The sequence below is a fragment of the Tupaia chinensis genome, unplaced genomic scaffold, assembly GCF_000334495.1.
Source record: "Tupaia chinensis unplaced genomic scaffold, TupChi_1.0 Scaffold000251_1, whole genome shotgun sequence".
NCBI classification, from domain to species: domain Eukaryota; kingdom Metazoa; phylum Chordata; class Mammalia; order Scandentia; family Tupaiidae; genus Tupaia; species Tupaia belangeri.
Window position 1 is genome coordinate 4,248,272 of NW_006159731.1, and position 11,487 is coordinate 4,259,758.

General features: G+C 38.2%; 1 protein-coding gene across 2 annotated transcripts in view; it reads left to right on the forward strand.

Annotated features, from left to right (window-relative positions):
* The window catches only part of ARL15 (ARF like GTPase 15), a 494,530-nt gene extending 488,966 nt beyond the window's left edge, over positions 1-5,564 (forward strand). For both annotated transcript variants that reach the window (XM_006149015.3, XM_006149014.3), the window contains exon 5: positions 4,055-5,564. In XM_006149015.3, coding sequence (XP_006149077.1) covers positions 4,055-4,207 — 153 coding nt within the window. In that variant the 3' untranslated portion in view covers positions 4,208-5,564. The remainder of the gene's footprint in view (positions 1-4,054) is intronic.
* The last annotated feature ends 5,923 nt before the right edge of the window (positions 5,565-11,487 follow it).

An 11,487-nucleotide genomic window follows, 5' to 3' on the forward strand; every position in this document is an offset into this window, starting at 1 on the left:
TCTGTCTTCCTAGTAGTGGACATAGCCATTATTCCCTACCTGTCCCTCCTGCCAACTCTTCTTCTCCCCCTGCTGGATGACTGGCAGCTCATCTATCCATGGGTCGGGGTTGGTCCAAGATACTAATATCACAAAAGCAATTTCAAATTTTCTGAATATGGAGCCAGCAGGTGGCATGGTGGTTAAACCAGTGGACTCCCACATGGCTAAATGCAGTTCAAGTCTCGGAACTGGTGACTTACTTTCTCACTTTCACTTTCTCTCTCTGGTCAAATCGAAAAAAAATAATAACAAATAAAATTAAATAAATTGAAAAAAATTATCTGCATATAAATTGTTTTCAGTGCCCTAAAAAAAAAAAACGGAATTTGTGTTTTCAGTGAGTGAAAATCTTATTAATATAATTAGTAAAACTCCTTGGATAAAAAATATTCAGACATTGTGTACCCATTTTCTTATCCATAAATGAGATTTTCATTCTTTTCAGCATTAGAGTTAATGAGTACCCTTCAATTCTCAAAAGTTTCTTTTTTTTAATTAGTATTTATTTTGAATTATCAGACATCTATAGGAAGACATTTTGGACACACTTGAATCACAAAATGTTCGCATATTTCAGACTCTTAAATGAGTATAAAAACTTAGTATTTCTTGAATCTTCTTGCCTATATGAAAAACTATACATGCTTATTAGTACCAGTTATGACGAAATATCTCTGCTGCTAACAAGAGTCTGGTACTTGTGGTGATACAGGTCAAGTGAAAACACATTTGGGAATTGCATAAAGTTGAGACACTTTTTTTCCAGGTCAAGTGTTGACTAAGATAAGACATTAGAATTGTCCATAGTGGGGCCAGCAGGTGGTATGGTGGTTAAGGTGCTGGACTCCCACATAGCTGACCGTGGTTCAAGTCCCAGGCCTGGTGGCTTGAAATTCACACCAGGTACATTTGTATGAATGCCCCAAATCCTGAGAAGAGAATGGAGAAGGGATTACAATGTAGCCATCCCCCATGTAGGGTGATTTCTCACTTTCCCTCTGTCTGTCTTTTTCTGGCAAGTACCTGAGCCCTGTAGCAAAAACCTTAAAAAAAAAAAAAAAAAGAGGGGGAGAGAGAGCGAATTGTTCATGGCACATGGGATTTAATGAGATTTGTTGACCTAGAATATCTTTGACCAATATGTCTTCTGATGTTGATCCCAACTGTATTTTATGTTATGTAAAATCTTGCTGGGTGATAAATATAATAATGTCCTATTCTTGTGTGATGTCATGTATGTGATTAAACAACTACATTATCTTTGTACTTTATCATACCCTTTGAAAGAAGATCATCAGATTCTATTTCACCAGTTCAGTCTCATGTACTTTACCTTCTGTTGTGGTCCAATCTTCCCGTTTACATTCTGGACCATAACATTCAACTCCAGACTTGTCCCTACCATTAAGTTGGCCATTTTCTTAGTTGTTATTAGTTGTTAGTTGAACTCTTATTTCTGTGTGTCTGTATTTATTTTCCTGGTATATCACTCCCTGCACAACTTCTTGGAGAACTGGTCTGGAGTTGCTAAATTATTTCAGGTTTTGTTTATCCAAGAAGGTTTTGTCTTTTCTTCCCATATGAAGGATAATCTTGCCAGGTATAATATTCTAGGTTGAAATGGTTTTTCCCATAGCACTTTGAATATATTTTCTCATTCCTTCCTCACTTGCATTGTTTCCAATAAGAGGTCTGCTCTTAGCTTGATGGGATATCCTTTGTACGTAACTTGACATTTCTCTTTTGCCAATCTTAGTATCTTGTCTTTGTCTGTGGTTTTGGTCAATCTGGCTATAATGTGTCTTGGAGAAGATCTTCTTGGGCTGATTCTATTTGGGGTCCTTTGTATTTCTTGGGACTGGATCTTTGAATGCCTCTCTAGGTTTGGAAAGTTTTTTTCCAGGATTTTATGGAAGAGATTATCAATGCCCTTATGAGTCTCTTCACCTTCTGAGATACCAGTTATCCGAATGTTTGGACATTAATGTTATCTAGTGTTTCTCATATATTATTCTCATTTTTTGGGCTATTTTCTCAGTCTTCTTGGTGGATTTTTCTAGGCCAGTGATTATGTCTACTACATCTGAGATTCAGTCCTCTGTATGATCTAGTCTACTTTTAATACTTTCAGAGGGAGGTTTTGATTTCTGTATTACAGCCTTCATCTCTAACAGCTCCATTTGATTCTTTTTTTTATGGTGTGTATTTCCTTTTTCAGATCATGCAAGAACTTCCTCACCTCCTGGAAATCATCAGCTCTTTTCTCCTGTGTCTTCTTATGACTTTTGACTAAAACATTCTTGATTTTCTTCTATGCTTTGTTTTCCAGATTTAAGGATTTTTGTCTTGTCTTGAGTTGCCAATAGGTTCATCCACCTACTATTTGAATAGAACCCTAACCTGTTTCCTGGCTTTAAGTTTTAAGCAAAAATATTTTAGCATTTTTAAAAATTTTTATTTATTAAAGCTAAAACTGCTTTTCTTGAAATTATAAAATATATTTAAAGAATACCTATTTAATGACCATAGTAAGCTATATAGCATCAGCTGGGTGCTACTTTATAGTATATTCATTCTACTCAGAGCTTCATCCCTAAAGTCAGACATGTATTCACAGATATGTATATATCAGCTGAACTTGCTATTACAAGTAGTTAGATGAATTAAAATATTTTGTGGGGAACCAGCAGTTAGCGTAATGGCTATGTCGCTGGACTCCCACGTAGTCGACCGCGGTTCACGTCCCAGACCCGGTGGCTTAAAACTCACGCCGGGCGCGTGTGCGTGCGTGCCCAAGATCCCGAGAGGAGAATGGAGGAGAAGGGATTGCGGCGTGACCATCCCCCCTGGGGGGTGATTTCTCGCTTTCTGTCTCTATGTCTCTCTCTGTCTGTCTGGCGAGCGCACGCGCCCTACAGTGAAAATCTCTCCAAAAAAAAAAAAAAAATTTTGTGAATCAGTAAAATGGGGGGGAAGGAATGTAGACACCAGAGACAGGTGGGAGGAAGGTGGGAAATGGCAGAAGGTGAGAAATATATGATGAGAAATAGAAAATTATTTGTCGATGATAACATGGATGATTAAGCCACTATGCAGTATTCTGGATGGGAAAGCACATTTTATGCTGTGATACTGCTCAGCGAATGAATGTAAAATAAATTAATATTTAAAAAAAGAAAAAAGAAAGGTCATCAGTACTTCTGTAAGTCTTAACAGTTCGATATTTATTCAGTAAGGAGTTGGTAATGGGTTCATCGGTATCCTAGCCAATACAGTACAAGTGATTTGTGACTGGTTATTAACTGAACAGGTTTTTAAGAGAGCAGACATACCACCCCACCCTGCTGTAAAGTCTTGATTTTTCTCTCCCAGGAAATTCAAGACTAGGAGAAACTTGGGAGACTTTAAGTGTGTTAATTTATGTCAATTTGTATATGCATACACATATATTCCGTTTCTGTCTGATTTCCTAGAAAACCCAGATCTTATAAAGACATACTAGAAATTTAAGAGAGAAAGAAAGATTATTTAATTTAGATTGTTGTAGTTGTTGTGTTATGTCCTTAATGGTCAAAATAATTAAGTCCTGAGGAGTTGATACAGTACATTGTAGATTGCACCAGTACAAATAAGTCAGCAACTGAGATAGTAAAATCTGGGCTAGAGTTATTTTGGCTAAATTGATTCTTTTCGGTGTCCACAGTATATTTAGCCCTGTGCTATAGAGCATATAATCCTTTCTGAGACTTCACGAGACCTCCCATATTGTGAAGTGTGTGGGTAGAATGGTGGCTATGAGCCAGTCCTTCACACCTAAAGAAGACACCCCAGGTCACAACGTATATCTCATGTTCTGACAACAGATGTGGATGAGATTCTAGAGTCTTTGGCAGCATAATACCTATAAATTCTCCTTGAAATCACCCCACTTCGTCACTCAAAATTTTGGTTGGTATGAGAAAAGTTTTGATAGAATTAATAACATATTTATCTTTATTTTTTTCTCCTTAAGATCAAAAAATATTTTGAACTTGAACCACTTGCTCGTGGGAAGCGCTGGATTCTGCAGCCCTGCTCGCTGGATGACATGGACGCACTGAAAGACAGCTTCTCACAGCTGATAAATTTGTTAGAAGAAAAAGACCATGAAGCTATAAGAATGTGAAATCTGGCCAAGAAATTGGGTTCCCCAAAGGCCTTGAACCTATCATGTTAGTTTCTCATTTTAATTTTATTTTGCTATCAAGACTATAAGGCATCAGTATCTATTTTCTCTAGTTATTTCAGACTCACATCTCTGTATTAAAATGAATATTCTGCACATCAGGTGAATTATCATCGGCATTAACGTCAAGTACACACTACTGAGAGAGAATGTATTCTCTGTTTACCACTAATTACCTTCACCGCATGTCTCTTCCTTCTGTTGTTCTAAGCATCTTTTCTATACTCTGTGCTAAATTGGATGGAATTCATGGCTCACAAAAATCAAATCCTTTATGAAGAACTCAAAAAGACTCACAATACCTGACTAATTTTCCTGAGTTTGAGATATATTGGGATATATATCCCAATCACTTTCAAGATCTTTAGGATTTTTATTTTAGTGGACTTTTTTCCAGTGTTTTTTTTTTTGGGTTTTTTTTTTTTTTTTTTTTTTTTTTTTTTTTATGCTGACTTTGCAGACTATGAGAGAAAAATTAGTAAAAACTTCAGTTAATCACCTTATCGGAAATAAGTATGGTAGGAATATTTTACCATATTAAGATTAGCTTTGAAGAACCTTTAAGGCAAAACATATAAAGCTTCCCTGATTACACTGGAAAAGTCTTACCCCTGCCTTGTTTTAAGATCAAATATATTTTATTTTTTGCGAGGAGTTAGAAGAAAGTTAGGCACAGTGCATGCATTCCTGATTACATTTGATCAAGTCTTCAAATATATTTTTAATGGAAAAATTAGCCTACATCAAGTCAAGCTGCAACATGATATAAGTACCTTTTTCTAAATATCTGAGATGTTTGGTTGAAATAGAGAAAATAATTTTTAAAATAAATGATAAAAAAATTTTTGAAGCAACCTAACTTTAAAAACTTTATCAAGTATAGTTTATACTGGTTACCATGTAAGCTGGCGTGGAGGTGACAAAGATGTCAAAGACAGTGTATTGGTTATTCATTCATTAAGTGTTACTGTCGTCTAATGGAGTCTGTTAGTACCTCCATCTAGTAGTTAAAGGTCTATCAGTATTTCTATTATGAACCTCTATTTTCAGGGGTTTCAATGTGCCCTTAAAAATGTGCTGGTGCTTCAGCAAACAATTTTAGGGCTTATATTCAGTCTTTGGAACTAGTTTTGTTTGTTTGTTTGTTTGTTTTTTCATTTAATTTAAATGATAAAATTGCATGAGATAAATGTACAGTTTTACCAAGGTTCAGCACATTTGATCTTTTCTAAATCAGGACTACTCTATGAATATTAGGATCATAGGTGAAATATTCTTTGGCACATTTTATAGATTTTTTGATCTTTTAAATTATAAGTAACAAAATGATAGAAAAATGTTCCCTACAGCTGAATGAAAACTTATTTGTCATTTTTAGATAGCATAGACTGATACCCAGAAATACTACAAATTTACACCATGTTACAGGATGATATAATACCTTGTAATTCTTCAGAAGATATACTTCAGACTCTTAATGGTATTCAAGTACAGTTTTTGTGGCTTAATCTTATAAGTGCATTTTAATGAAATCATTACTTTCGAAACATCAAATGCATCTTTAAGCTTTTTTTTTTTTTTGCATGGATCAGGAAAGATCCAGAGTGATTCGTATTCAGTTTTATCTACACTATCCTTGAATGTTTTCCACACCATGTAATCCATGCGCAGCATAAAACTTACATTCTGATGACCAGTTACACAATTTCTGATTTTACTTTGTCCTGTTGTGCTCATCTTTCATGAAAAATAAATGATTATTAGGTCTGGCTTTCCCGGCAAGTTCATTAAATGTAGAATGTTGTCTTTTTAAGATACTGTGTCTGCGTGCTCCTACACCATCTGTTAAATGACTTCCCGTTGTCTGTGTGTGTGTTCGTGTGTGCGCCAGTGATGGGCTTCTCCTCAGACCCACGACTGTCTGCAGCATCTCAGCCGTCAGAATGAAAACATTATCAATCAGTACCCAACAACAGCTGTTTTTGACAAGTTTCTGTCTGACGCCTAATGCTTTACAACTGTCAGTAAGGCTCCTTCTTTGTCTAGCGGGTTGGAGCTCACCGTCTCGCTGCTGCTTCCGTGCGGCATCCTGTCCTTGTAACCCTAGAATTTGCCATGTTGTGGAAACCCACATGGGGGGAGGGTGGGGCTTGGACGGGGGAGGGGGGCTGGGGGTGTATGTCATATTCCTACTTTGGTGTAAAGTGCCACAGGTGTCTTAGTTTGCATATTCAAATATTATATAGGAAAAACAGTCTGTTCTGTATTTCTTCACTTCGCTTCTTGTTATATTTATGGAGGCTACCAGTTTTTGTATCTTCTTAGCTACAACAGTTGCCTTTTGTAATGGCAATTAATTTATATGATAAAACTTTGTATCTACTGTAGTTTACAGTATTGGTTGCTAATTAACTGCCACATTGCCCTGTCTTTCTATTAAAAACATTGTATCTATACTTGGAGATGAACAGATTCATGTGGACTTTTGTCAGGCAAGAATTGTTATTGTCCATTTATATATGATTTCCACTATCTTCAAATGAAAATAAACGCTGAGTAGAATTGATGTTTTCAGACTGACTGCTTTCAGCCCCAGCATTTGGGAGTCCCAGATTTTTGTTTACATGTGTGTTGCCTGTATTTAAGCCTCCAAAACAAGTTCTACTGCTCTTGGGTCAAAACAAATGATTAATTCGCATTTTCTTTGAAGCCATTGTGAAAACCTTAAAAGAAAAGAAAAAAAAGTGTTTTTTCTAGTCGTTTGTCTAAAGCAGCAATTTCCTTTCTTAGAGTGTTCCTTTGGAGTGTGTGAACAGATTCAAGATGTTAATATAAAGTGGCATTCTTCAATCAAAGGGTTATCTTACAATATTTGCTGTAAATTCAGCTCTCTAAGAATGGTGCAGTTTGTTGCATGGAACTATTTCCTTCAATGGTGATTGATGCTTTTAGGAAATAAGGAGAATTTCAAATGACTCAAGAGGAAATACTGTGCATTTGCAGGTCCATTACTCAGGATGAGAGTGTAAAAGAGAGAAAGACAAATAATAGATGGATGGAAGAAGAGAGAGAGAAAAGACATACTAGAAGAGGAAAGATTCAAATCCTAGCTCTTATTTGGTCCTAAATGCATCAGTATCTTGACACTTGTTATTTGACTACCCAGAGAGCTTGCAACACCTCTAAGCTGGGATCCAGCCTGCATTCCTAGTCTGGTTTCCAAGGTAGGCAATTAGCAGTTATCCACTTCTTAAGCATCTCAGGTCTCTCCTAGCGAATATGAACAGAACAGTTAACTTTATAGCAAATGGAGTTTTCTCCATGTCCAGATTACATATTCAGACTTAAATGGAAATCTAATATTTGTGCCTGGCTTCATCGTCTGCATCATTTTAAAGAACATTTTCATTAACCTCCTGACCTAATGGTATAGACAGAAGTAAGAGGTTATGTGTGGGGTGGTGGGGCTGGAAGTGAGAATTGCCCTTTGGGGTCCCTCATTTTCACTGTGTTTGGAAAGGATGGCCTGTCTTGTACAAAAACTGTAGAATGTAGACTCCCCCACCTCCCTGGCCCCCCACCCCCAGCCTGAGGGCCAGAGCACTGAGGTTCATACTGTGAAATGTGTTACCACGTCCTGCTGGGAATTCCTGGCTCCAGCGGGTTCACAGCTTTTGGTCACCACTGAGCCAGCATGATTAAATGATTTGCATCTCAGGGTTAAATGTGTCCTAACCTAGATGCACCAAGTGACTGATGAGCCAAGCTTTGGCACCCTACCCTACCCCCTCACACTAATTTAGGGACATGAAAAGGATCCCTTGTAAGATTCTGAGGCCTCAGATGGGATATCAACCCCCTCATGCACACCCTCCCCTATTCTTTTTGAATTAAAACTTTAAAATGAAATGCTTTGCTTCCATTCACTGCTTCGTTGGATCTGGAAATTCTGGCTTCCCTTACTGAGAGTTCATCTCTGTGACAACTTCTTCATGTTGTGACTTAATAGTGACACCAAGACAAAGAGGTTTAAAGTCACAAAGAAGAATCTCTCCAACATATGCCTTCTCTGGCATCTTCCTTTTCTTACAAACCTGTAGCATTATGTTATAAATCCCAGATATACTCGATAATTTTTTTTAAAGAAAGAATGAAGTAAGAAGTTAATGATTCTTCTGTCAGACCTTTCTCACATTGCATTTCATCTCTCTCCATGAAGCGTGCCACTTTCCCTGAGCCCTGGTTTAGCAAGGCCACCTGCACTGTTCTTGGGCATAGCTGCCCCTTCCCGCTCACACTCTGCTCCTCAAGTCCTGACATCATAGGGCCTTCTATACAAGTAACCACTTTCTACAGGGGAGTGTGTGGTTACTTCCCTGGGGGTGTTTTCAAAGCAAGGTCACTTACCGTAGATAGATACTGTGCGAGGTCACTAGTGCCCTGCTTAGAGGACAAGGAAAGGGACGACTAGATGCAATGGTTTGTCAGGCTCAGCCGGGTTGATGACCCAGTCCAACTCCTCTAGCTTGGCGTGGACCACCATGGGTACAGCCATCAAACTGTACTTGGAAAAGTGATCGGTAGGCTACTCAATAATGGTGAACTCTTTTCCTTTCATCTCTTTTTCAAAAATCTCTTTACTTTATTCTTAGGCTCTCAGAATATTCCATACTAATATTTTAGACTGGGTCTTTTTAGCAACCCTATTCCAGCTCTCAGGGGTGAGTTGGCAGAGAACAAGACCTGGCTCAAGCCCACAATGACAAGTCAAAATAAATCTTCACTAAACGTCAGTTCCCTAGTCACCTTCGTGGCTGTTTCCTTGTGTGATATGGAGAGGGGGGAGCTGGCCTTTCCAAAAAGTCTAAGCTCAGTCACATCACAGACAGACCTTTCAAAAGGTGTGAAATGCAGCCTAGAATACCCCAGCTTTCACTGACAAGTGATTCATTGAGACAAAGGCTGGAGCTCCAGCATCAAACCAGATGTCAGACAAAACACCAAACGCCTATAAATGATTGCTCTGCAAGCAGTGGAATGACTAGAAGACCTGGTCTAATGATGTGTCCATGTCTGGACAAGCTTACAGAGGACAAGGGGTGGGGAGGAGGGATGGTTTTAAACAGAGTCTATAAAGAAGGCTATTTCTGGAAAGAAGTAAAACCACGATTCTTACCTGAGAGGCTCATGTTGAGATGAATTATTTCTGGCCACTTCGTGTATAATATATTTAAAGGTCAATCAGAAAAATGCTTGTCAAGGGCACCCTGAAGGTCTGACCAGTATGATATGATATTAAATGATATTAAATCATTACACTTATAAATATCAGAGTAAACTAAAAATGAGATTTTGCTGGAACGGAAACTACTCAGAGACAGGAATGCAAACAGTAAGTCTGGCTGTCATTTGCTATAATCTGGAGCAAGTCAGGTTTGGCTCTGGACCTTCTCCAGTTGTTTTACAACTTTCTAGACATGGGGTGTTTCAACCCAGCCACTTATATTAAGCCGCTTCCATGGGATTTTTGAAATGACAGCTTGTCAAGACTCAACTCACCATTGCCCTTTTACAGGTTTTATTTCACAATTAGACCTTTGGGGTTTAATCATTTTAGGGCTTTAGTTTATTCAGTCAACACATTTTTGTTGAACACCTGCCATATTCCAGGAATAGAGTTAGGTGGTAGGAATATAGCACCTAATTAGTCTCTAATTCTGAGACTTTAATCCCCATAACATTGGTTAAGTTTATTTCTTTTTAAAAAATATTTAATTTTGTTATTATTTAATTTGATGGGAGAAGGAGAGAGAAAAAGTGAGAGAGCAAGCCACCAGGTCCAAGACTTGAATTGTGGTTGGCCATGTGGGAGCCCAACACCTTAATCACCACACCACCTACCAGCTCCTGGTTAAGTTTATTTCTATGATCCTAGAGATTTGGGGGGGAAGGGGTGGGCATTTGGTTACATGAAGATTGCAGTTTCAGTCTAGGTTTTTAAATACTTGTTCTTGGCTCTAATTGCTGGTTTTCAGCCCTCTTAATTTAGAATTGTTTTTGAATGCTGTTTAGTTTCTTTTGAGATCATTAATAAAAGACTTTAAACACATATGGAGATGCCTCTTTCTTAGCATCTTTCTAAATAGAACTCTGTAAAGCTAGCACCTTGTATTCTGCAGTTTTACTGCTGCAGCAATGAAGCATGTGTCTAGCGCACAGAAGTGTTTCCAAAGTGCAAAACCAGCTCTGTTAATTACCTACTATTCTGTCATCCTCTCTCTACTAGAAGGTCTTACCTCCTCTAGAGCAACTTCGTCTCTTCCTTCTGTCTGTTAATCAGACAGATGATCTCTATTTGAAATGTTGAATCTCCAAAAGGCAAAGTCTTTGTCTTTTGTTCTTCCTGACAGTAAAGACAGCCGTGTAAAAGCACACCGCAATTCACATGCCAGTAACGTGTGAGCTATACAACCCCTGGATTGTTCTTTTGATTTTTTAAGCCTAGTCAGGTACAGCGAGTATTAACCAGGCTTTGAGAGGTTTTCCTCTCACTGAGGATGGGGAACTTGGAGAGAGCTCTTTAAATCCACCAAGATGGTACTTGGGCCAAGTTGTTCCAATAGCAGGAGTTAATGCATCCTGGACTTAGAACATTTTTGTGACATCGACACCAGTACCATTCGCATTCCTTTGAACACCAAAAACTACACTGTTCTTTCCTCACTAGCCCCAAATTCCACGATAGATGTGCCCCTTAACCAAAGCATGTCCCTTCACTGTTTGCCAACCCATGTGTCCAGGTAGGATCACAAAACTTAGCTGACACAGAAACCTATTCCCATTCAGCTTGTTCATTGCAGGTCATCCAGATATTTAGGGTCCTATGAAGTCAACACCACAGTAGTTAAACGTCTGATTTGTAACTGTGCAGCTGCCCTTAGTGAAATAATAGATCTAGGCTGTGATAGTCACTGTTAATATCACAAGGAGGAAAGCAACCAGGCAGTTCGTGCTTCCAGACAGAAGTGTCAAACGCCACCTAGGAAGTGTTCTTGCCAAGAAAGAAATGAACCTGTGTTGGATCAGTCATGTAGATCTAACAATCTGCAGAAAAAGCAGAAACAGAGAAGTGTGTTAAATAACAAATGTTGTCAAAATAATCAAAACCCAGACTATTAGAAATTTGGCCGATAAATGAGTCATCAGGGAGGAAAAAAGAA